The sequence below is a fragment of the Psammomys obesus genome, unplaced genomic scaffold, assembly GCF_907164565.1.
Source record: "Psammomys obesus unplaced genomic scaffold, mPsaObe1.curated_primary_1811, whole genome shotgun sequence".
NCBI classification, from domain to species: domain Eukaryota; kingdom Metazoa; phylum Chordata; class Mammalia; order Rodentia; family Muridae; genus Psammomys; species Psammomys obesus.
The window spans coordinates 68,989,953-69,015,520 of record NW_026585504.1 but is presented as its reverse complement, the minus strand read 5'-3'; the positions used below and the strand labels follow the sequence as shown (position 1 = coordinate 69,015,520).

Here is a 25,568-nt window from a genome sequence, read left to right as displayed (position 1 = left end):
AAAGATAACCCTTGCTCTCCAAAATGTTGCCTCCCAGCCTGTGTTTACATTTCATCTATGTGGCCTCTTTGAGGATTATCTAGTCCAGACTGACAAGAAAGCCCGGGATATATCACTTCTAAGATGCAGTATATTGGAAGTGATACCTTGGCCATTCCCAGGATGTGATAAAAATATGCTAAATGAAACCTTTTTCCCAAATATGTCCAGCTGATGGACTAGCACATTGCCACCAATGAAAAAGAGATCATCACTGTTCTGAACCAAGCTGTGGGACGGAGTTTGTCTGAGAAAGGGAGATCAGGCACTTAGACCCATACATCCTTTTTGAGTGAGAAAACTCTTTCTCAGGATGCACCTGCAGGAAATGTAGCCCCTCTACTCTACAAGTCATGACCTGGAATGAACTGAGCACACAATCCTGCCTTAAAGGCCGGTCCCCAGGTCTCTGGCTTCCACTAAGAGTTTTACTTTTAAATGGGCAATCGAGTTCTCTATAGGAAAAAAGTATAGGGTTAGGGTTAGGGATAGTGTGAGGGATTAAGGTTAGGATTAACCCCTCCAAATTAACCTCTAGGCCCTGATAAAAGCTGGCTGCTTCACCCAAAGACTAGGGTAGATGTCTCCCCTTCTTGTCATCCCTGCTCGGACTACTACATCCGTGGCAATGAGTCAGCCTTCAGTCTCATCCAAGGAGTAGATGGTGTTAGACTTAGCCTCAGCCCAATACAAAGGACATAAAATAACTCCATCTCCTGATGATGTCCCTGAGCTTGAGACCTTAAAGTTCCTACACAGCCTGATAAACTACCCTTCCTAACCTGCGAAATGAATGTTTGCTTTGCCTAGACTCTAGGCCTCCTTTTTAAGTGGGGATAAAGGTCAATCTCTCTATCACCCCAACTGCTGCTACCCCATCCAAGAATTTAAATTGTAAACTGGAAGCAAGTAAGCTCATCCTAGGAGACCTCCAAGTTACAGGTATGTTCAACTCATAATTACTCGGCTTACCTGTATGGACAGTTCTGCACTACTCAGATGTACACAGATAAATCCTAATATATTAGAATGTACTTTCTGGCTCCTTTTGGGGGCATGGTGGGTCTGCACATCTGGCTTGGCTAGATGTAAGCCTTGAACACTTAGAATTCCGGACACGGGGAAAAAAATCTCTGTATTCTAACCTATTTCTTTTCCCCGACTGGAAAGGAGAGTAGAAGACAATTACCTTCATATAAAGAACACTCTCATTCTGAGGGCCAGGGCCTAGTTAGAAGAAATAGAATAGTAACTCAGCTATAGTTATACCTCTCCTCAGGACAGCAGGGATCACAGGCGTGGTTGCCTTGGAAATGTCAGCTTTAAATTCAGGATCAGAATTTCAAAATTCTAAATAATAGAGTGTAGGCCAGGACATACAACACCTCAAAGATTCTATAGGACATCTAGAAAAACAAGTGGATTCCCTAGCAGAAATGTTTTTACAGACCTGTTGGAGATGAGATTTGTTATCTCTAAAGGATGGAACCTTTGTTCCACCTTATGTGAAAAATATTTTTTTTCATGCCAACCACTAGAAACATTAACATGATCCAGAAAAAACTTAGATGCAAGAGCAAAAGAGTGTGCTGAGGCCTCTTCTCTTGGTCCCCATGGCTTCCCACTTTTTGACTGCCTTTGCTGAACCCATTCTTTTACTGTTCTTTGGTGTTATGATCAGTGTTGAATTTTAAATTGGTTGCTAATGTACATTAAAAAAAAAGAATCAATCTGTTAAAATATTAGCCCTACAGATACTGTGTCAACCTGTACTTCAGCAGGATTCAATAATATGATCCATCTGATCCAAACCCAATGAAATTCCATTTCATATAAGCCAACAACTTTAATAGCCGTTAGCTTCTTACCTAAATTCCTAAAAGCTCTGAGCCCTGTCCCCTCCCCTAAGCCGAGCAACTGTTGTGAAATGACTAACAGATTGTTTTGGTTTTTGTAAACATCCTTATCATTATGGGCAGGGGAATGCGGTTTTCCCTGTAGCTGGGAAAGAAGGCCAGGTCATGTAGCTGTAAATTCTGTACAAGTGGAGTAATTGTGGTGTTTGCCTTTAAAAACCTTTCCTCGATCTGCTTAGGTGTGGTGCAGCATTTCTGATTTGTCTTAGAGAAATAATAACGTTGGTAGTTATAATCTGAATTGAGTCTGTGGTCTCAAATTCCACAACAGTAACTCATTAACAATATTCTTTTTAAGGACAGTGAATGACAAGCTAATAATATCACAACACTACTTTTGCTGGATGGGATATTTTCGCATTTGCTACATAATTTCCTTTTGTAAATTAATTCCTTTTTATACGTTGAGAACATTAAGGATCAGGGATAGTTGATTGCTCCCAAATGACACAATTCAGAAAAGATGTTTAGTTTGAGGTCAAGGTCTTTTTTAAAAAAATCTCCAGAGAGTACCCTCTATAAGACTCCTGGTCTTAAAATTAGGAATTTTTCATTCCTGTCTTTGATTACCAGTGGTTATCAGCCCCTTTTAGGCATGTGTTTTCTGCATTGCCCCAGACTAACTGTGTCTTATAGGGATACACAGTTTGTGAGGGACATTTCTGGGGAATGTCCAGAAATGTCAGTGTTTGATGTCAGTGTTTCCATGGAGCTGGGATCCTAGAAACAAGGAGCCTAGGAACAAAGAGTTTGAGATGGGTTGGGACCATCAGACCTACCTGGGAAGACAGCTAGCAGGATGGTGAACAAGAAGAGCCTCATTTCTGGTGGCTTCCAAGGGGGTTGTGCCATTCAGGTCGTCTTCTTGTGTGAGATTCTGAAAGACGATAAACAAAGGAGATAGAGTTCCTCTGTAACACCTATTTGCTTTCTGCATGCAGAAACTGTTGTAAATCCTCTTGAATTAACTATCTAATTCATGAATAGTGCTTCCTCACTGGTAAGGACTCTCAGTTCTTCCACCCCTCTATGTGTGCTGTCTGTCTGCCTGTCTCTCTCACCTACAATAAAAACCTTCCTCTTAACCAATAGGCATTCTTAATTGCTTCAGTAATTGTAAGTTCCTTTGTCTTCTTATCTAAGCTGGATGTTCCTTTGGGCTAGTGATATGGAAGGCATTTCTTTGTCATGATCCAGGACCCAGTACTGGGAACACTGTAATGTGGTTGTCTTTCTGTATCAGTTCCCCACCCTATATCCTTGGAGGTGGAGGAGGCTGACATGTTTTTGGGTGGGTGAACTGAGTAAACTGAGACAGGAGGAAGCTGTTTAACAATTTTGGTATTTGTAAAGGTAAGCAAAGGCTTGTAGATGTCAAACAAGGGTTAACTGTGGAAATGGGCAGAGTGGTGCTAGGGTAATCTCAACCCTGGCTTATTTGGTTTGTCTATTTTCTCCCTCTCTACTGCTTCAGGACTCTCAGTTTGCTTATACTGGATGCCAGAATGCCTACTGTTTGTCAAAGTCTGTCATATAGCCTGACAACATGACCACTCCACGGAATGGTTAAGAGAAAAGTTTTTGTTGTAGGACAGAAAAAGAGACAGAGAGACACAGAGAGAGAGAGCATAGCAAGAACAGGGTTATAAGGAGAAAGAGTATGAGGGAGAGAAGCCTATGAACTGGAATAAGTTTAGGGTAGGGATGGAGGTGAGGACTAGGTTGTTAGCATGGACTTTGAAATGTGTAACAGGTACTTGTTATACTGAAGTAGCCCGGAGGCCAGCATGAGTTTTGATATGCTGACAGGCACCATAGGTAGCGCTATGTCTCTTCTGCCAGGAGAAAGGGAAACGACTTTCCCTTTCACAAGTTCCTGAGGAATGCTGGCTTTTATGTAACCACCAGAAATCCTCCTGTATTCTAGGTTGAGCCCATTTCTGGATATTTGGACTGCCTTTTGGAGTTTGGGGGACTTAGAATTTTCTCTGAAGCTAACATTATTCATTTGATTTTTACAAGTACCCTTGAAATAAGACAAACAGACATAATCACAAGAAAATTAAGAGCTTGAGATGATGAGTTATGTCTAAGGTTTCCAGTGATTCTATTATGGGTCAGAGACAAAATGTAGTATTAAGAGGCAGATTCCTGGGTTTAGCCATCTCAGGAACAAGTTTTATCTTGCTGGCAGTGTCAAAACTGAGTTTATATTCCCAGGCTTGGAACACAACTTCTATCCTGCTTCTTCCAGTGTGTCATGTCTGTCTGTTAACCAGTAAGGGTTATAAAGAGGGAAGTTGCCATTATCCATTATCTAAACTAAGGCACAGAAGTTATAAATGTGTTGCCTGTCTTGATTTAAGGCTTTCTTACTCCTTTGGTCCCCTATCATTCTAAACTCCAGGCCAAAGTCCAAGAGAGGACGTGACTGCAAAGAGATGAGTGGAAGGTCCTGAGACCAGGTGACCCACTCATCCACGTTGTTCAACCTCTTGTGTCAAAGCATTATTGGTCAGCACAGCACCCACTCTGCTCCTGTTCCTTTAAGAATGTTGTGCAATCTCCCTTCAGGGATCAGTTCAGATCCCGAGCTGGCCGTCTCCCTGTGCACTCAGAAAATACAGCTTGCATTTTAAACTTTTGACTCTGAAGTGAGTTTTCTTGGCTTCTACCTTTAACCCAACAATAAGTGTTACCGTCTTTCCTGCCTGTTGAGTTCTGGCAGACGAAGATGGAGAATGCAAGCAGCCCATGAGGCAGGCAACAGAGGACTGAGCCTTGGCCCATGCTAGATTGTACTATCTCAGGGACCCAAACTATCCCCTAGTCTCTAGGGCATAGAAGAAAAGAGTAGAGAGGGGAGTCCCCACTTTCCAACAGACTTTGAGGCCTTTGCTTACTTTAAACTTTGGAATAGGTTTGATGGAGCTCTTAAAGGAGAAAAACAACGATAGTAGGCCCTACACAATAATGAGCACCCATAAAGATAAGGAAACTTAAGCAGGAGGCAGCCTGGGCATTATCTCTTTTTGCTTGCCCCTGATTCCTGGTTCTCAGAGACTTCCTTCACTAGCTGAGCCAAAAGCAATAAAGTTGTTTATCTTGGTTATTTCTTTCCTCAGGGGAATTTCCCAGCAAGAAAACCTTTTATTTCCTTGTGGAGATAAAGGTATTCTGTTTCTCTAGTTCTCTGGAAGAAGTGAGGACAGGGGGTGGGGACTGACAAGGGTGTCAGATGGCAACTAGAGGCCATTTTACTGGGGTTAACGGCCCATGATTTCTTACCAAGTCAATGATAAACTCCTGGAGTGAAGCCTTAGCCAGATTCAGCCTAATTTGTATGTAATCAAGTGCTTGTGGGTCATCTGAGTGGCAAGAAGCTCCCAGGTAAGAGCAGCTGTGAGGCCTATCTGTTCTGTAACAGTTGGGATGGGTGGCGCCAAGTCCCAAGAGACCTAGTACCTGCCCCTTGTGTTGGTCCTGGGTGCAGTCACAGGTGGGAAGGCCAAATAGTTTCAGCTTTTAAGAGCCCAAACAAGCAGTGGCCATCTTTTATTCTCATTCTTGAGTCTAGAAAAGCAAGCTTCTAATATCTATGAGGCAGAACCTGATCTTTTCATAGGCACAGCTGAGTTGGGGTGATAAGCTTCCTCTGGACGGGTAAACAAACTTTTTTTTTTTTTTTTTTTTAACAGAGAACCAGGTGTCAGGCTTTCCATGATGAGGGACCTGACTTCTAGCCCACGCTTATCATTTTGTGACACATTTGGATGGCTAGGTCAGTCAGCTTGGAAACAGGGAGATATGTGAATACCTTCAACTTTGTGCATAGCTCAAAGTCAGGTGTGAGAGCATCAGGCATGCATATCTGGGAGGAACTATCTGGGAGAGGGTCACCTAGGCAGGAAGGACAAGAGTCTACTCCCAGGGGAGGTGATGGGCAGAAGGCATTTTTAAAAACGGGGACTCTTCTTTGCCTAGAGCTAAAAGTTAGAGCCATTTCTCTGGTAGCAGCTAAAAAAGGCCCTGAGTTTAAAACATTTTCACCTCAGTCAGACTTTTCCCAAAGCCCAGGAAATCCAGAGTTCAGTGAATGACTAGAGATGAATTTAAGAAGGGAAAGAAAGAGTAAAGCACTCACTTGTCCCCACAACCCACCCAGATGTTTTGTTAGGGTCCACTCTTATGGGATTTAATGTATTGCCACAGGAACCCGGGATAGATTATATTACCTTATTGCTGTAGATAAGAGATCTAAGTGCCAGGGACTCTTGACCCCAACACTATATCAGAATTGGAACTGGAACCATGAGTCTATTGTCACTTCTTGCATGAGCCCAGAGATCAGTTCTATGAGGTTATATATTTTTTAGTGAACTAGCTTAAGAAAGGTCAGGTTGTTCTGACTCCTCACCTCCTCCACTATATTTGTTAAACAAATAGCTTCTCTCTCCTTTTGATAGAGATTTACAACACTGAGAAAGTATCCTGATACGTAAAAACAGTTCGGGTCCTCTAGAGCAGTGCTTCTCAACCTGTGGGTTGTGACCCCTTTGGGAGTCTCAACCCTTTTCACAGGGGTTGCATATTAAATATCCTGCATATTGGATATTTACATTACAATTCATAACAATAGCAAAACTACAGTTATGGAGTAGCAATAAAAATAGTTTCATGGTTGGGGGAGGGTCACCACAACATGAGAAACTGTATTAGAAGATCACAGCATTAGAAAGGTCCAGAACCGCTGGTCTAGAGGGACGACCTTGTGTGATGTTTTACAAGACCAAAGGTTATATTGTAAAGGCCCATAGCCTACACTAGGTGTGATGTGATTGTGGCCTTTTGACTTTAAAAATTTACCCTCCTTTGTGTGGACACCAAGAATCTTTTTCCAGTCAAGGCATACTCTTGTTCAGCCCACTAGAAGACTCACTAGACTCTTAAATGACTTAATAAAATGTGGTCATCTATAATTTAAACTATTTCACTAGAGTACTTGCATTGAAACTAGGGTTGAGCTGTTTTTTCATTGATGAGGCTGAGATGTTCCAGGTTGTTTGTGGTCCACTAAGTTAATTTCCCAGTATATTTATAACCTATATCCCCAAGCTTGTAGACTGGGGCAGAAATATGGGCCTCAAAGGAAAATAGAGTTTATCTCCTTATAAACCCAATTTAGCTAGTTCCCCTTTGGTTAAGTGACTGATTTTCAGCTTTCAGGACAAATCTTTGTTCATCTAATCTCTGATGTGCCTCTTCAGAGGAAGGGACAGCTGGGCCCAGGTCTTAGCTTGGCTAAGCTATCTAATCTTGCATCCCTGAAACAACCTGAAGCCTTCACCTCCCAGGAGAAGGTAAGGCAGGATTCTCAAAGCTCCAGCGGCTTCAGAGGGGGCAGAGAATGTGAGCTAAAAAGAACAGAAGCCAAGTGACAGATTCTGACACCCATGAATATGAAGTTGAAGGAGAGAGACACTGTGGGGTTAGGAAGACTAGTGAAAGGACGGCTTGACTGCAAGGGCTTTCTTTTCCATTGCTGCCTTGACCTGAACTGAATGGTCTCTTCTCCTACTCCAGGAGAAGCATCTCCTAAGTCCATTTTGGACTATCACTTTCATTTCTCACAAAGAGTTGAATGAGAACTTGGAAATTGTCATGTGAAGAAGAATGTTAAGGATGGAAGAGAATCTAGGGGGTCCATCATTCCATTCTATCATGAGGTATAAAGAGCATTCTAACACGTGGGTAGAAAATGCTGACTCAGCACTTTCATCTATAAACATGAACATAGAGTTCCTGACTCTTCTAACTTGAAAGGGGTATGCCTTGGGATGGGAGAACATAGGAAAGGCAACAAAATAATATGTATGAACACATTTTTAATGACATTAAGTGCTCTCCAACAGAAAGCAGTTACAATTGCTCTAAAGGGCAGGTGGGTCGGGCAGGGCCTGTGTGCCTGCCCTTCATGGTAGCTATGCACTGGGCTGAGTGGTAAAACCATTTACTCTTCCCCCCAGCTTTCAACTCTGTCACTTGAGGGCTGTGCCAGCTTTAAAGAAAAGAATAAATTTGTTCTCTCCTCCCCACCTTTCACTGGAAAGGCAATTCTCACGAAGAGTCACTGGGACCTAGAGGTGGTGCCAAGAGATCTTCCTGAAAACACTAGTTGTCATTTATTTGGCACTGGGCATGGATAGGGAGTGTCAGCTTTGTTTCTTGAATCTGGGTACATCCATGCCAAAGCTCTGTCTCTCTTGCCATGCCTTGTGACTTGTCATGCAAGTGACTCTGGGATTCTAGCTTCCTTGTTCCCAGAGTCAGAAGAGGATGTGGATCATATTTTCTGCTGAACACAATGCATGGATTTTATAGATTGAGCACCCTTATCCAAAAATCTTAGGATCAGAAATAGTCTCCATTTTAATATTTGAAATATTTTCAGATATGTGATAAATTATCTTGGAAATAGGACCCATGTCTAAGCATATTCTGAAGGTAATTTTATATATTTTTAATGTGACTATGTTTTAGATTGACGTCCATTACCTGAGGTCTGGTGTGGAATTTTCTGCATGTGTAGTGTTGGCTCTTAAAATGCCTAAGTTCAGAGCATTTCAGATTTTAGAATTACAGATTCAGGAATACTCAACCTGTAATTTCATCTATGTATGTATGTATGTATGTATGTATGTATGTATGTATGTATCTATCTATCTATCTATCTATCTATCTATCTATCTATCTATCTATCTATCTATTCATCCACCATCTATTATTTATATTTTTGAGGCAGAGTCACTGAACTCTAACTCTCAACCCGGCCACCCTCCCACCTTAGCCTCACAAGTGCTAGAATTATAGGTGTGTTCCAGTTGTGTGTATTTTTCAGTTAACTAGTTTGCTTTGAGAGGTGATATCAAAGAGTCTTTAAAACCATATCAGAAAGGATGTACCGACATATAGTTTAGACCTCTGTGACTTTACATCATTCACATTAACTGATGGAGTTTTGGTTGCCTCAGCTGCAAGATGAGACTGTGGTGTCTCCTTTCCCAGCTCCTTGGCATTGGGGGGTGGGGTGAGATGAAGCTGTGAAGCCCCAGGGCGAGCAGATTCACTGAACGAGAGCCGCAGTCACTGGGCTTTTTCTGAACGGACTCCACAGATCTAGAGACGTGGTAAGAAGCAGGTGGTCACAGAGCTGAGTGTTCTCCTGACTCCTGGTTCAGTTCTTTGAGCTATAATACCACATCCTGGATGGCGGGCACATGAAAGGAAAGTTCCATATACAGCTCAGAGCTGAATCTCTACCTTCAGCTACCCGATAGATGCCTTCTATCCCCGAAGAGGCACACCCCTCTTTCTATATCAAGAAATCTCTAAATCCCTTAGCAGCAGGGAAAAGTGTTAACAAAAACTGTCATACAAAACACGTGGGTCCTGGTTGTCCCCAAGTATGGTGGCAGCTGCACCAATGGAGCTGGTGCGAAGGGTGAAGGCAGGCTGGCACTGTCCTTCTGCACTGGCTTGTCAGAAAGGAGAAGGCTGAGACTGGTGGCTGCTTGGGTGCCGAGTTAGGGGGTGCATCAGAACATAGAGCTGCTGTCTGTACCTAGAAGTGGCTCTGTTCCCTCCTTACTCTGTTACTCCACAAGGACACTGTTCTCCCCACTTAGGGCAGGGCAACACCACAATGCATCCTTGTTTCTAGTGGCATGAATATGTGGAGGCAAGTCTGGGTTGCAACTGGAAATCATTTTAGAACCCTGGAGAAGCCCAGGAAAAAAAAAAAGAAAGATATTGAGTGTGGCCTCCTTTGAAAGGTAGCTGAGACCATGTGCGTTATGGTATAATCTGAACCCAGCTCTGAGCCTCTCAATTAACTCTTGAGTAATTAGACTAAATTAAGATGCACCAAATCATTGCAATGTTGCTGCACCTCACACATGCTTTCCCATTTGAACCCCTCGGACCAGCAGTGATAGGTGTTATTTTTAGGTCCTTATTTTACAAATGAAGACTGAGAAAGATTAGATTAGCTTACTATGTAAGTGAGTAACTGTGGAAGGATAAGAGAATTTGGGGGCTAAGGGTAAAGGGTTTGCTGGCCAGACATTCCTCACCCATGATATTTTGCAGAAAGGCATGGAGAGTCCTGCCCGTACACATGTCTTGTACCACTGGAATATGCCCATGTGGCATTCAGGCACAGAGTCTGTGCTGTTTATCTCATACTGTCTGAGAAGCTGGTAGCTGGGAGTGCAGGGACTCATCGGACCTAAGATCCCAAGGTGCATCCTATCCCAGGATCCCAGGTAGCATTCTTACCTTTTACTGCTTCCTTCTCTCCAGATGATCCAGTTTCGGGGCACAGACTGCCAGCCAGTGGGTGCCCCTTCCTTTCTAGAAGCGTTCAACAAGGCACTGGTTACTGCTGCCAAAACTGAAACTGTGTTCTGTGCTTGACCCACACCTGACTCTTAAAGGGCTGTTGTCCCATAGTCAAGGTAGCCAGCCAGAACACGTGACTCCCACAGATCCTTGCTTTCCTGGCTGGCACCATTTGTTCTCCCCTGTACTTGGGGAGACTGTCACTCGTGGATCCTCCATTGTTGCAGCTTCAGGATATGGGACTAATGTCCCTTAGTGTTTGGCCTCAAGTCTGCAGTCACAACTCCCTAGCACATGTTGCCTGAAATGCCACTCTTTAAGCACCTTCTGCAGAGTTCCCCTTTTCAGCCTAAAGCTTTTGGAACCTTGGGAACTATGCTTCTTCTCCTTTGTCCCTACTCTACCTGAGCTCCGTGAAGCTGGGCTGAATGGGGAGCTGTGTTAGAGCCCTGACTTGGCATACACTCCCACCAGCTGAGATCTTTCCCAGGTCAGGATCTATTCAGGTCTCCAGATAGTCATAGCCTTCCTGTCTCACATACATGAAGCCCATTGTCCAACACACACAGCCCCACACCCTCATACTCCCCCTTGCAGCTCTATGCACTGTACCTGGGCACCAACTCTTCCTCAGTTCCCATACAATCACAGGTTTTGATGGCAAGAAAAGAAACTGATTTTTTTTTTTTTATGGAGCTCAACTGCAGATCATGAATCCACAATCTGACTCATGCAAGAAAAATAATAATTATAGTCACTTCCAGGAAAGCTCAGCCTTATTCAACGGTATTTCAGATTGGATTTTTCTTCTTTTTGTCTTCCTTTCCCTCCTCTGGGTGGCAACATTGCTGCTGGGCAGTGAACAGTGGCCGGTGAATTTGGTCTTAGTTGGTGTGCTGCTGTGTCGGTCTTGTTCCTCAAAAAGAAAAGGTGGTTCTGTAACCCAATATAGAATTCATCCTGCTTGGTCAGTGGGACCTTTTACCTTACTCATTGCATGGGCTCTGCAGTTCACTCTGCTTTCTTATCCCTACTGCTCAGTTCCTTCAGTGGGGTTTCTGGGTTTCTCAGCCCTTCGTTGCTTTTCTTGTGATTGCAGAGCAGATTGGTGATCTGTAGCTTCCTGGGGTCTCTTGGAGAACCGTGCTGCTACAGCACTTAGGTATTCTTTAAACTGCACAGCTCTCATGCACTTGGAGGTCCAATGGGTTAATGCCAAGGCTGTGGACCACTGGCAATTTAGAGAGGACAGGCAGTGTTGCAGTCCCTTGGCTCTGCAATTTCTAAACTGTCTAGATATAATTGTTAATCTCCTCTCTTGTACTGGAGCTCAGGCTCAGTGCCACAGTGACAGGCAAGAGGTCACAGTGACCCATTAGTAGCCAACTTCTTTCTTCCTCATTAGTAATTTCCTCCTCCCCATTCCAGGGTGATGGTTATTGGGAGATGTGTGGGTATAGAAATGACACAGCCCATTTCTGCCAGCTGAGAGCTCCTTACAGTTTTCTATTCTGTGTCTCCTATTTAAACTCATCAGTCAAGATACTTGTAAGGTATGTTTGCTTCCCCTAAAGCAGAGAACAGCTTGTGTCTAGTTGTCTGGGATGGAGCAGGGACGAAGGGAGGTCCCTGAATTCTTGCACAGACACTTAATGAAGAAAGGTGGAGGGGAAGGAAATACATCAACTAAACTGTCACTTCTTTTGCTGCCTGGAAGTGGGAGCTGGACTCCTTGCCTTCTTCATAACTCCAGGATGGTGGGTGGCTGTCTAGATCATGTACTGCTCATGCATATTCCCAGTGGTGCCAGTTTAGCCAACCATGTTAAACACATGTACCCACAAAGAAACGTCCATGTTCCACACTAACCTAAAGCCCATCTCTCCCACGTAGGGGTCCAGTTTTGGGAAAGAGGAAATATAAAAGTAGAACCCAATGAATAATCAGGAAGAAAAATTCCTGTGGCCACTTTTGAGTTCAACCACAAGCTGGTGGTGTGAACACAGTGGTTAGCTTCCTCCCTCACACTGCAACTTCCCTCTCTAAAACTGAGTGACTCCTGTGACCAGCTCTGAGGGGGGAGGGACTGGCCCACAGCTAAGGAACCTGTCTAATGTTCAGCTTAGTGATGATGATGACAACAATGCTGTCCAAATCTTACTGCATTTGCCCAAGCCAAACCTCTTCCAAAAATAAGGAAATATGACCTATTTTCATCCAGGGTGAGGAGGACGGGAATCACTTGGGCCTGAATCAACACACCTGTGTCTTAGCTTTCGCTCTATCTCTGACTTGCTGAGTGATCTTTGCCACATCATTTCCTCTGTAGGTTTGTAGGCTTTTTGTATGTTAAATGAACAAGCCAGACCAACTGGTTCACAAGGCCTTTCCAGTTCTAGGTCTCTGTGTGTCAGCTGAGCACTCTATGAGTTTGTTTTGGGGCTGTAACAAACAACCATAATCTTGGTGCTGTTGAACAACAGAAGTATATTCCGATTCAGTTCTGATGACAGAAACCCAGAATCAAGGTGACAGCAGGGCCACCCTCATTACAAAGTCTCTAGAGAAGAATTTGAATCCAGTTTCTTCCAATCTCTAGCTTGACATTCTTTAATGCACAGAGGAACCTTCCAGGCTCTTCCTCGGTAGTCAATTTGTCTCCAGTATCTTCTGCTCTTATGATGACGCTTGCCATAGCATTTAAGGGCCAATAACACAATCTGGGATGATTTCTTCATCTGATTATACTGGACTTAAACCTATCCACAAAGGCTCATTCCCTAAATATGACCAGATTTACAGGCTTCTGGGCTTAGGATGTAGATATAGCTTGGAGAATAGGTCTATTACAGACATCTACTCTAACCACGACCCATTAGAAGTGTAGGGAAACTGGTAATATGCAGAAATGTGCATTGTTGTTTCCTTGGGGTATATAGTTCTCACTGACATACAACAGTGTTATGCACAATCCAGAAGGTAACAAGCAGGCAGAGGCAGTAGCCCATGACAAGGGACAGGCCTGTACAGACTGGCCTGGATTCATACCCAGATCTTTCCATCTGCTAGCCAGGAAGCCTTGGATAAGTGGCCTAATGTCTTTGGGCCTGCTTTTTCAAAAATCCATAAAGATATTACAAAAAATAACTTCTTTAAGGGCTAGGACTTAGCAGGTGCTTTAGCATCAAACATGGGGCAGAATAGGAACTCAGAACTGAGAGCAATTCTGTACTAAGCAATGAAGATCCATGGGCACAGATGTGAAAGTACTAGATAGGAAATAGCAGAGACAGGCTAAATTCAAGATCTTCCTGTACTGGATTTCTGCTATCCCACCCCTGGTGCTTTCCAAACCCTTCACATTAATATGAATATTTTGAGTTACATTTCCAGCAGGAGTTTTCCATTTACCCCTTGGGGATCCATCCAGGGGATTGTAGAAAGTCAAGGCCCACACAGTTCCAACCCTAGGGATTCATTAGCTCGATGCTCTAAAACTTCAGATTGTCCAAAGATCTTATAGAGAAGGATTTTCCCAAACTATACTTCCCTTCCTCACTTTGCACTGCCCACCAATTACCAGCCTGAAGTTTTGATCCAGTTCATATTTCTCTGTCAGCTAAAAAATTAAAAGGCAGGAAAAGTCTCAGACATAGAGAACAGAGTCAACCAGTGAATAAAGGCTCTTTATTAGGGGTGGGGAGACACAGAAAGACCCACAGATAGAAAAACCCTGCATAGCAGGTCTTGGTAGCCTGAAGTCCAGTCTCTTTTTGAAGGCTCAGGGATTTAAGGGTCTTCCTCTCTAAATTTAGGATTGATCAGTTTGAACAAAGACAGAGAGGCTAATAGGCCCACAACTTTGGGGATAAACATGTCCTGATCTAGTCTTGAACTTTGGTCTGTACAAAGGTGCAGCAGGTCTTTAGAAATCAGGAGTGTGAGGAAAAAGCTGGAAACTTGCTGTCTTTATCATTGACTAGTTGTCCTCTTTCTGTACACCAGCCTAACAGAAAGCTGTCTAACTTCTAGTCCTTCACATCTGGCAGGGGATGGTCCCTATGATGTTGCTTTGCAAGGTGAATGAAATAAGACTGAATGGGCAAAGGCTGTTTACCATCAGCTCTGCTCCCATCTGTAGATCTTTAGCTAAGTCAATATTTAACCCTAGTCCTAGAGTCAATGTTTAATCCCAGGACGGCCAGTTCTATAATCCAGTATTCCCTGTCAAGATGAGGGTGAATCTGCCAAGACTAAATTGCATCCTCTCCACCTTTGGAAAGGGTATCAGCTGTTTAGAATTATTCAATCCACAGTAGCCCATCAGCTGATAAAGATACAGTTCTCTGACGTCTCAGGAGCACACTGCTCCTTCTCCTTGCTCTAATTCTGCCTGAGGTTAGTGAGGAAAGGTGTGGGATGGGACTATTGCCTCCGTTTGTCCATCTGGCAACCAGAATGCTGCTAGCTAGCAACAGATTGAGTGTGCTTCTTATTTGGAATCCCAGTAGGACAAATAGACCTGAAAAAGTCCAGTTGAATGATATAGGGCAAGTTTGCTGAAATTTGCTGAGCCCAGACTAAAGCCTAATTTGCCCCACACCTCACAGGCAAGTCTTCCTTTAAAGGGGCAAGAAAAAAGAAGGGAGATTGGTTGTAAGCACCGATTTGCCTGGGTATTGGGGAGTATATAAAGTGGAAACATGACTGCTCCAAAGTATGGTTGAAGAGGTTTTATTGTAGATATGAAGGAGGGCAGAGGCACCTAGAATAGTCCAGAGCAGGGAAAGAAAGTTAGAGTAAACACGTGCAGTACACTGAGTGGGCCCATGAGGAATGAAGAGAGGTAAGAGAGGACAGAGAGACAGAGAGAGCACAGAGAGAAGAGAGGGCCAACAGAGAGGGGACCAAGAGCCAAAAGAGAACAGAGAGAACCAAGGGAACACATAGCCAAAATGGCAGGGTTCTGTAGGAATGAGAAGCTGGGCAGAGACTCCCACAAGCTGGAGAGGGTTAGTGTAGGGGTCTGGGTGAGAAGAGCTGAAGGAAGCCAGGATGCCAGCATGGACTCTTTAACAGGTACTGGCAATGCTGGGAGAGCCTGGAGGTGAGTGTGAGCTTTGATATGGTAGGGGCCACAGTTAGTCATTTATCCTCTAGTTTTGTTTGGACCTGACAGCTAATTCTTTAGTGGCTCTGTAGGATTTGCCTAAAGATCTCAAGGGTCAGTCTGCCATCTGACAGTTATCGTGTCAAGGAGGAAGAAGAGGCTGGCAAGCAGAGAGATAGAGTGTAGGGGATTTAAATAAGGAAAGGAAGCTGGCAGCAGATTAGCGGCTCCAATACTTACTTAGAAGAGTCACTTACAGCCCAAACACGCAGTCTAGCCTTAGGTTTTTCCTCCTGCCCAAATGAATACCCTGAGTTGCCTCTTCTGTGACTACCCACCTGCTGTGTCGTTACCTGACATCCAGTCTATTACAATTTTAAAAATGATGCCACATGCACACAACAGATCTTATATGAAAGAGTTTATTCAGGGGAAGAGAGTTAGGGCATGAATAAGCCATGAGGGCAGAGAGGGGAGATGGGGGAAGAGGGTGCTCAGAGAAAAGGGAGAGAGACTACCAAAACAGCAAGGAGCAAGAGAGCAAGAGAGCCGGGGCCCTGTGGGCGGTGGCTGATGATGACATCACAGGTGGCTAAGAAAGCTGGGAATGGGCTAGTGCATCAAGATTTATGAACTAACACAGTGTCCTTCACTGTTTGCATAGCGTTGGTGACTCCTGACCGTCAATCAGAAAATGCACAAGCCTAACTTCTGGGGCCCCAGGGAAGGAGGCATTGTGGAACCCTTTATCATTTGAGCTGAGGGAGAAGGGAAGGAAGAGATTGTGGCAGGGCCCCTGAGGGAGACTGTTGAGTGGAGGCAGCCCTTGTGAGTATGTAGAGCAGAGCTGAATGCGAGAATGTAGAAATGGAGAGTTGGCTGTGGCCCAACAAGGTCTCAGTTCCCCTTTGGGGACCCCCAGGCTCTAAGAAGCTTTGAGTCCCCAATTCTAGTTGTCAGGGACAGTTGAACGTGTCCCTTCTGAGATTAGCAAACCACTCTCCACCCTCATGCTGGCTAGGGAGAAGGAGGAAGACGTTTTGAGTAGACATCCAAAGTCAACAGGTGAGTGCCAGGTGACAGGGCCCAGGCCCTTTCATAAGTCACCCGGGTCCCCCTGAAGATTTGCCGTTTCCTTGTTCCTTGTCTGGGACAGAACTATACCCAAGGTGTGCCAGGCAGGCTGACACTGGAACAAATAGCTCCTGTAAAACCCTGCAGCCTGTGTCCAGTTGAGCCTCAGTATTCCCAACTAGGAAAGGAGAATCTTTCTTTCTGGCGTTAAATATTGTCAGTAATTTTTAGCTGTCTTTGCTATACTGTGGTGGTCGGGAGCTGGCTGCATCTTTTAAATAGTCTACCTTTCTTGTGTCAAGTTCTAATGGAGCAAATTTTCTAACCTTTGCTGCTTTTTTGTTGTGTGTGTGTGTATGTGTGTGTGTGCATTTTGAGGCAGGGACTCACTTGGTAGTCCAGGATTTGCTCTACAGCACAAACTGACTTTGAGCTTGTAGTAACTCTCCAACCTGAGCCTCCCATATCCTGGACTACAGGCAAAGGTCACCACGTCCAGCTTCCTTTGCCTGAACTCTTACCCAAAGCAAATGGACATATCTTTCCCAAAGTGTGTGGGCAATTTTTTCAATACCTTCAGACCTAGTACTCTGGATACCCCCTCTTCTCTAAAATACTCTGAATCTGGTAGCAGAAATTTGCAGCTCAGAGAAAGAAGTGATCCTAATCAACAAGTGTGTGTCTGATTCAGAGCTATAATTCCCACAGGCCTCTAGAGTTGGGGGTGGGGTCCTCTTGTGGCTGGCACCTCTCTGTTGGGTTTCAGCAGACCACTCAGAGAGTGGGCAGTTGAGAGATGTGCTTGCCTTTCTGTTGACAGTGAAGGGAGCAGGAGGCCAAGGCCTGAAGCCAAGCTATGGCACTTAAAGAATGGTGAGTGTGGTGATGTTGGCGGCCACATACAGAGTCACTTACAGAATCTATCTCCGTGTAGTCTCCAAAGCATGTTTCAGACTGTGAGCTCGGGGGTATCTTCCCAGTGGCGGTTTCTCAGAAACTCCTCATCAGTTTGGCTCATGCATTCTGGTGTGTCTTTCAGAGGAGAAACCTCCTTTGCAGGCAGCTATAAAATGAGTCCACTATTTCTCAGACCATCCTATGAAAGGTGAAGAAACAGCCACTGAAGTGTTCATGGTGATACAGTCTGGGGGTCTTGAAACAATGCAGTCTAGGAGTCCTGATTGGGCTTGTTTTCTCTGCCAGTTAAAGAACTAAAGGGCAGGAAAATCAGAAGCTCTACAGGTAGCAGCAGAGAAATCTCAAGCTCAGCAGACAGAATTGAAAAGGTGTTTATTGGGTATGAGGAAGCGCATATCAGCAGCAAACACACAGGGAACAACTTGAAAACCCTGTCTCTCCCCACCTGCCCCGGGCTTTTAAAGCCTCTCAAGAGTCTTCCACCCCACATTTAGGGTTGGTCAGTTTGAACCATCAGTAGGATGGTTCACTGCCCAGAACTGTTTTGTGACATGTTTTGAGCAGGCCTTGAACTTGTTGATCCACTTCATCAGCAGTCAGTCTGCAAGTGGGAGACAGAAGTCTATAAGGCCTTTGTTTTAAGAGGCCAGGCTTTTGTCTCAAGTCAGGAGAGTGAGGAAGAAGAGGGAATCTTGGAAATTTGTTATCTTCGCTACCTAGCCATGACTTCTTTCCCTATCTGTCTGCCTGCCAAAGAGTTTGTTAGACTAGTCTTTCCATAGAGTGCAGTGAGAAGCATTTATACCAAATGACCTGGGATTCATGGACACTCTTAGGGGTTCTTTCCATTTGTGCCCCATTTGTCAATGTTAGCAAGTACCTCAGGGCTAGTGTCTGAAGTTTCAGCTCTCAGTCTGGCTTCCTGAACTCCCCCGACATTGCATCCCACTAAACTCAGACAAGAATAAACTAGTTAGTGATTAAAGAGAATAAATGACTGGAAATGATTGTGTAACTTCCTACACAGGAGTCTCAAGGAGAGAAACAAATAACCTCATGAAACTCTAAGTAGGAAAAGGCCTGACCAGAAGACAAGCTTATTGTCAGTCCCAGAGGAATCACCAGTTCCCCAAACTCCAAAAGGTAGTATGTGTGTCCAGAAATGACAGTCTTGGCTCAGGTCCACAGCACTATAGGATTGTTGGAGGATACTGTCAGCATTCCTCAGAAATGCATGACAGGGTTTCTGTCCACCAGAAAGAGGTAATTACCTATCTCCCCTTCCACTGGACAATCAGGTATCTGGATCTTGGTTGACATGTAACTATGGTGCAAACCGAAGCCCATGCTAGCTCCAGGGTCTTTTAGTTTCTATTCACACACACTTGTTTTGCATTTCAAGGTGAATGCCAGCCTCCTCCGGCCCTTCTCACCCACCCCCCTCTCTCCACTGGCTACCTCCCAGGCTGTTGCAGTTCACACGCTTCTCTTTTCCCTGTAACTGTCCTGTATAGGAGGGCAAAGTTGTCCCTTAACCCAAGCCCAAGTGTGCTATTTCCACTATTCTCTCTTGCTCTTCTCCACTATTCCTGCTTGTCTAGCCTTGGCCATGTCCAGTCTGCTTCTGTTTCTCTCTGTTCTGGACTTTTCCAGGTACCTCTGGTCGTTGTCTGTCTCTGTCTCTGTGTCTGTCTCTGTCTCTCTCTCTCCTACAATAAAAACCTTCCCCTACTCATGGAGCAGTCATTTCAATGGTTTCTCTACTGTGTCCTTAGTTACAGCAAAATAGTAGTAATCAAGGATAGAGACTGCAGGTGGGTCACGTGTCCTGGCTTGCTTTTTCCTTGGAAGTATGAGATGTTTCCTCTGAATGTCAGTTTCTTCATACATAAAAATGGGAATGGCCATAATTACCTTCAAAAATGTGAAATCTGGTGCATATAGAATGAGCTGTGTAGAGATGTGTGAATGAGAAGTTAGTTATATAAGTTAATACGTAGAAAGAGGAATATTAGAGAGCTGTGCCCAACTGCTTCACCTTGTGAAAAGCAGTGGCATCCCTGAATCCTGGAATGGAAATGGAAGTGCTTCTGATTCTAGCCTGGTAAGGAAGGGTTCCCTAGCCCTCACTTGGGTGGCAGGAGCATGGTGCTAGTGGAGTTGAACTGCTCTGCTTGATTTGTCTCTGGCCCTTTAAGCACAGCCTGCCCCATTCATGTAGGTCCGTTGAGCCATAAAGAAGGGCTATAAACAGGAGCTGTTCTACTTCCTTCTCCTGGCATCTACTCAGGTTTTATTTACCTTCCTCTCGCTCCAAAAACTAGGCCAGAGACTGATCTCCTGCAGCTCCTCCTGGTGGTGTTATTAATTAAAAAGAAGAAGCAGGAGGCAACCAATATTCTCTGTGAGAGATTTATTAGGAGAGTATGGAGGAAGGGGGTAGCAGGACATAGTGGGGAGAGAGAAAGAAAAGGGAAGGGGAAGGGGGCACCCTGAGAGAGAAAAAGAGAAAGTAAGAGAGAGAAAATAAGAGTGTAAGAGAGAGAAAATAAGAGAGGGACTACGTGTCGGTATGGCCCTTTTAAGGGGCACGATAACCACGCCTTCCAAGTGTGGCCACCTGGCTGGCAACTCATGAGGACCACATAGGTTTCTGGGTAACCCAGGAGCAGGTTGTGTTCCAAAATACTAAGAGGTAGACCTCAGGTTCCTCTAAAATACCTCTACTCTACTTCTGGAAGCTTCCCTAGCTCCATAATCTTACTGCAGAGGCCCATTCCCTACTAGTCCCCCCTTCGACTAAGATGGGCAGCCAGATAAAGAGAATCAGAGCAATTCAGAGGAGGGAGAGGTTTCAGCAAGGGGTGGCAGGAAGCTCCTGGAGAGACAGGTCCAATCTTCCAGGTCAGATCTATAGGAATAAACAGTCTTGTGGAATCTTAGAGCTTAAAGCAGGCATTACAAATTATGGTTGAAGGCCAAATGCAGCTTCCTATTTATGTGAAAATTTTTGCTGGAATGTAGACTAGCCAGTGGTTTGTATACCTTCTCTGGCTAGAGGTGGAGCTGAGTGGTAACCCCAGAAGCTTCTGAGTTTCCTAATCTAAGATATTTGCTGTGTGGCTCTTGGAGGAAAAGGTGGCCATGTCTTGGTTGCTCTAAGGAATGATTTAAGGAGATCCACTTAAAGAAGATTGATTTGCCAAGCCCAGAGCATATCATGTTTCTACTCTCAGGTACTCACTGTTTTCCTTTGGCTAGTGAATACTTTGAGAACATAAGAAGAAGAATATACGAATCTGTTGATTAACCTAGAATTTCCCAAACATCTTTGAGCTACAACTTAATTTTCTCTGACTACCTTTTAATATCCCAAGAAGCTATGGAAATTATTATTATTATTATCATTATTCCTTGTAAAGACCAATTGGTTTGGCAGACCATCTAATAAACTATCAATAAACTAAGTGGTCTTGGCTGAATTATGTACTTGTCAAGAACTGCTTGTTCATTGATGGAATGAGGGTAGTAGTGGCTCTCTTACCGGTTTCTCAGACAGGCTGAGATAGTAAGCAGAAAATAGTCTGCATGGTTGTGGTGTGATGCATTTTGTCAAGCTTTTCTTTGCTAACGCAGTGGTGATATGGAAAGAAACTAGGCCAAAGTTATGTTCTCTCTAGTCTTCATGCTGATTTTACTAGTTTGGTTACCTGAGTGACTTCAAACAAGTGACTTCTTTTACTGGGCCTCAGCTTCCTTCTATATCAGTGGTGCTCAACCTTCTCTTAATGCTGAGACCCTTTAATACAGTTCCTCATGTAGTGGTGACTCCTGAAACATAAAATTATTTTCATTGCTACTTCTTAATTGTAATTTTGCTACTGTTATGAATTATAATGTAAATATCTGATAGGCAGGATATATGATGTGAGACCCTTATGAAAGTACCATTTGACAGCCCCAAAGGGGTCATGACCCACAGGTTGTGAATGAGTGTTCTAGATTAAGTATCTATAGCTCGGAACTTCTGTGTTTCCACCTGGGTAGATGCATTCAACCTTCCCACTTATCTAAGACAAGTCTCTCATGAGCCCCGAGGATATTGCTCTTGGTTTTCTTGGTACAGTATCTGGGCTCATGATCAGATATGAAGAGGTGTTTCTAAGGGACTTTGATGCCACTGACAGCTTAGAAGGCAAGACCAAGCCTTCTGGAATGTCAATGTTACAGCTCTTAAATGGTGTTGAGACTTTTCCTTCCCTGCATCTTCTGTTGCTCAGTGCATTTACTGCCCAACTATGAAAAATAGACCACTTGCTAACACATCTGGCAAAGAAAAAGAACAGATATAATTCCTTAAAAGATGGTAGGGTCAAAATGTGAGCAAGATTTCCCCAACAGATATGCTTTTTATACAGAATCCACATAAAATTCCTTTCATTTGTCCCCCTCTCTTTTTCTTTCCCAAACTATTTCCAGCCTTGTCCACAACCTTTGATATCAAAGATTTGTAAGCAGTGGAACAAGAGGAGACAAATAATGAAAAGTAATGAAAAGTACCCTTTTCTTTCACCATTTTGGAAAATCCCAGAAAATCTTGACCTGGCCAAAAGACCTACAGTGTAATGAGGACAGGGTCAAATGGGGGAGATATGACTTGAGGAGGAGTGTTCTTTCCTCCTGTCTCACATAGAAACTATCCACTGACATGGTTATCTAGTGAACTCTCAAACAAAAGAGAGGGGGCCTTGGCAGTCAGACCTCTTGCCCAAGTGGACCCCAGTGTCCACTAAGTTCATGCCATCCCCAGCTAAACAGTCATGGGTGTTTAATTTGCTGGAATCCCACTGGAGGTGTAAAGAAATGGATAAAGCATAGTTACTGTCCTTAAGGAATTATGGTTGTGCTTGCTCAGGTGAGCATGGTATGTGAGAATGCTGTTGCGTGTAAGCCGCAGGCTTAGTACTAACAACCATAGGGAAGGAGCGGTACCCAGAGAGGCAGCAGTGACAGCATGGAGGGTCTCATTTTCTGTATCCACCCCCAGCCCTGAAAGAAAAACTTGTAAGGGGCAGCAGACTAGGCAGCTGAAAGACAGCTAGACCACAAGTCCTTTCTTGAAGCTTTCTTTGAGTCATTGTACTATCACCTCTGGCTGAAGAGAATGCCTGACAGCTGAGGCCTAAGCTGAAAGGCATCTCCATCACCAGGTGGAGGCTGAACTCAGTAGCTAATCTTCACGTGGGTGAAGGAGAATAAGAAAAGGATGAAGAAGCCATGGTGCTATTTGGTGTTGGTCGTCCTTCAATGGTGACTGAGCTGTTTCTCTGTCCATCCTTAGGGTCCTTGGTCCTTCTCGAGGACAGTCAGGCTGGCTTGGGTAGGAGGAAGATCATCCTGACACAAGGTCTTTCCCACATCAGGGAGCTTGTCTGGTAGAAAATGTGTCATTTGAATAAGAGTGATCCTTGGTACCCTTTCTGCATCCTGAGCTGCAGAGACATAAAAAGTGATGAGTATTCTGGGGTGGACATACTCATTTGCCCTCCTAAAAACCTGAGGCAAATCTCTGAGAATTTCCCAAGACAGAAGTCTAGCACCTGGCCCTTAGAACAATAATGATTGATCCAGATGATTTGATCCCTGGCCCTGAGAACCCTGACCTCTCTCAAGGGCTCCCAGAAGCCTTAATCTCTTTTTACCAAGGCTGCACCCCATGGAGCACTAATACAGGGGGAGATCTGCTTCCCTAGGATGTCACTATGAGAATAAGGAAGGCTGTACATGTAGCATTTGGCCCCAGTGCTTATCTGTTATTCTGTGCCAGGGTTGCCAGTGTGGTTCTATGCTTATGGTTAGTAGTTCTTGTCATCCTCCAGATCCTCTTAAGCCAGCAGATGCCTCTGAGGCAAAAAGTGTAGCAAGAGTTTTAAGAAGCCACAAGCAAGCTCAGTTAAAGGATTCAGAATAGAACTTACTTTTTCTACATCCCAAAGTGGGTCCACTAATCTAACCTGACTCAGCCCTGCGGTTATCAGGTGGAAAGACCCATTCTTTTTCCTAGATTTGGGGTAACTTAAACTCAACTCACAGGTCCTTTCTCTCCAGAGTCTCCTTTTCAATAGGACCAGAGCTGCAAGCAGAACCAGGGCCAGCGCAGTCAAGATTGGAGTCAGAATCCAGGAGTTGCTTTCTTCTTCTGTAAAGGCACTGTGGGGAGTGGGAAGTTGAGGATGAACTGAGCACAGGATCAGGGAGGTAAGAACTAGCCCTAGACAGGCTGTCAAGACTGATAGCTCACCCCTCTCATTTCACAGACAGACAAGCTGAGTTCCAGACTAACTGGCCACCTTTGTTCCTGTAGCTGGCTCCCAGCAAAACTGCTTTCCTCAGCTCCTTAAACACCAATCCTTTGCTTCACTCCACCCGCCTGGGCATGGGCTAAAATGTGCCATATTGAAAAAGAGGATGAGTGAGAGCCAGGAAGTTGGCCTTGGCATCTGGCTCTGTCACAACTTGCTTTTAGCAAGTTATATCCTTTCTCTGGAGTTCTGCTCCCTACATTCAATAGAAAGTCCCAAGGGTTCCAGCGTAAAAGTTAATTAATTGTATCATTTTGGATGTTTGCTTGCAAACCACTGGAAAATATTCAGATAGCATTATCACAGCGTGGGCTCTGAGATGTGGAGGATGTTAACTGATGCTCATATACCCCATCCTACCATTTACTAATCTGTAGATACAATAAATAAATAAATAGATAAATAAATAAATAAATAAATAAATAAATAAATAAATAAATAAATAAATAAATAAGATCAGCAGAAAAAAAGGGCTGGCCAGGAAATAGGGCAGACTTGGGGCCCCAAGTCAGAAGAGAGGCCCAAGGCTTACCTCTTCATGGATGACCCCTTGCCAGGGACCCACATAGAGCCTACTGCTGAAAGTTGGCTTTCTGTTGAGGGGCTACGCTCTTCAGCAGTATTTTCTGGTCCCCCACCAGTGCTCGCTCCCCAAGATTCCACTTCCATATGTGTAGTGTTCAAGGTCCAGGAGCTTGGAGCTGGGGATGGCTCCATCATGGAGTACAGCGTTTGTTGCTTAGAAGCCTCTCTATGTTTTTGGAGAGTTTCCCAGGTCACAGGTTCTGAGAGCAGGACTGATGGCCTTGTGGTTCCTGTGGTCGTCCTGGGTTTGTTTAGAGATGCACCGACCCCTGTTTCCCCCTGGAGCCCGTCAGCCTCTGGGGTTGTGCCTTTCCTTATACCCTCACTGCTAGTGCTAGTCATCACTGAGTTTCTGGAGTCCCATATCCAAACACCCTGTGTTGTGCTGAACATGCGTCTTGATTTGGGAGCGGGACTCTCTGGAGTAGGGCCTGTTACCTTGACAGAGCCTTCCTCTCTGCTGCTTGTTTCTGAAACCGTTGTCCTGGCTCTTCTTGGGGTTTGTCCTCCACTGGCTGAATGTGTAGTTTTGATTATACCTGTAGTTGGAGCTGTCCTGTCCCGTTTTGAGCCTCGGCCTGCTGGAATCTGGGTGACTCCTGAGGTCCACCTATTGGCTACTGTAGATGCTATTCTAGGAGATGCTGTGATGGGCTCACCAGAAGCTGGAGCTGCAGCATAGGTGCTGTTTGAAGGACCTGTGTGGACACACACACAGAGAGGGCATGTTGGAAGGCTCTCTAGATTACCTACTGGATTTAGCAAAGGACATTTGATCAAAAAGCTTTTTAAGTAGGATGCACCTCACTAAGAGATGTGATGTCTGCCAGTAAGTCAGATAAAATTAGAGCATCTCAACATACTTCTATTCTTTTGCAAATCTCACATTTTATATTATGATTTCCTTCCCTCAGGTTTGCGTATTCCTTATTTGGCTACCCAGGAGACTGTGCTACTATTCAGCAAAGGAGTAAAGAAGGTTCCAATTGCAGCAGATAAGTAGACTGGAACATCCAATGGAATTTATGTGCTCACCAGATAGATCTATTCTGAGTAGGTATTCTGCAGGGCAGCCTTTCTGGAATGTGTGTATGTGTGCACACACACACCCACACCCACACACACACACACACACACACACACACACACACACACACACACACA

General features: G+C 44.4%; 2 protein-coding genes and 1 long non-coding RNA gene across 3 annotated transcripts in view; 1 reads left to right on the top strand and 2 right to left on the bottom strand.

Moving 5' to 3' along the window:
- Pigr (polymeric immunoglobulin receptor) overlaps positions 1–10,463 on the bottom strand; it is a 27,983-nt gene extending 17,520 nt beyond the window's left edge. The window contains exons 1-2 of the mRNA XM_055602474.1: positions 10,293–10,463; positions 2,735–2,832 (exon numbers count right to left, since the gene is read on the bottom strand). Coding sequence (XP_055458449.1) covers positions 2,735–2,807 — 73 coding nt within the window. The 5' untranslated portion in view covers positions 2,808–2,832; positions 10,293–10,463. The remainder of the gene's footprint in view (positions 1–2,734; positions 2,833–10,292) is intronic.
- Positions 5,255–25,568, top strand: part of LOC129672854 (uncharacterized) — a 22,685-nt gene continuing 2,371 nt past the window's right edge. Inside the window, exons 1-4 of the long non-coding RNA XR_008719576.1 lie at positions 5,255–5,345; positions 7,175–7,315; positions 23,566–23,715; positions 25,319–25,457. This is a non-coding gene — a long non-coding RNA (uncharacterized LOC129672854). The remainder of the gene's footprint in view (positions 5,346–7,174; positions 7,316–23,565; positions 23,716–25,318; positions 25,458–25,568) is intronic.
- The window catches only part of Fcamr (Fc alpha and mu receptor), a 16,885-nt gene continuing 14,111 nt past the window's right edge, over positions 22,795–25,568 (bottom strand). Inside the window, exons 5-7 of the mRNA XM_055602485.1 lie at positions 24,352–25,102; positions 23,549–23,667; positions 22,795–22,949 (exon numbers count right to left, since the gene is read on the bottom strand). Coding sequence (XP_055458460.1) covers positions 22,795–22,949; positions 23,549–23,667; positions 24,352–25,102 — 1,025 coding nt within the window. The remainder of the gene's footprint in view (positions 22,950–23,548; positions 23,668–24,351; positions 25,103–25,568) is intronic.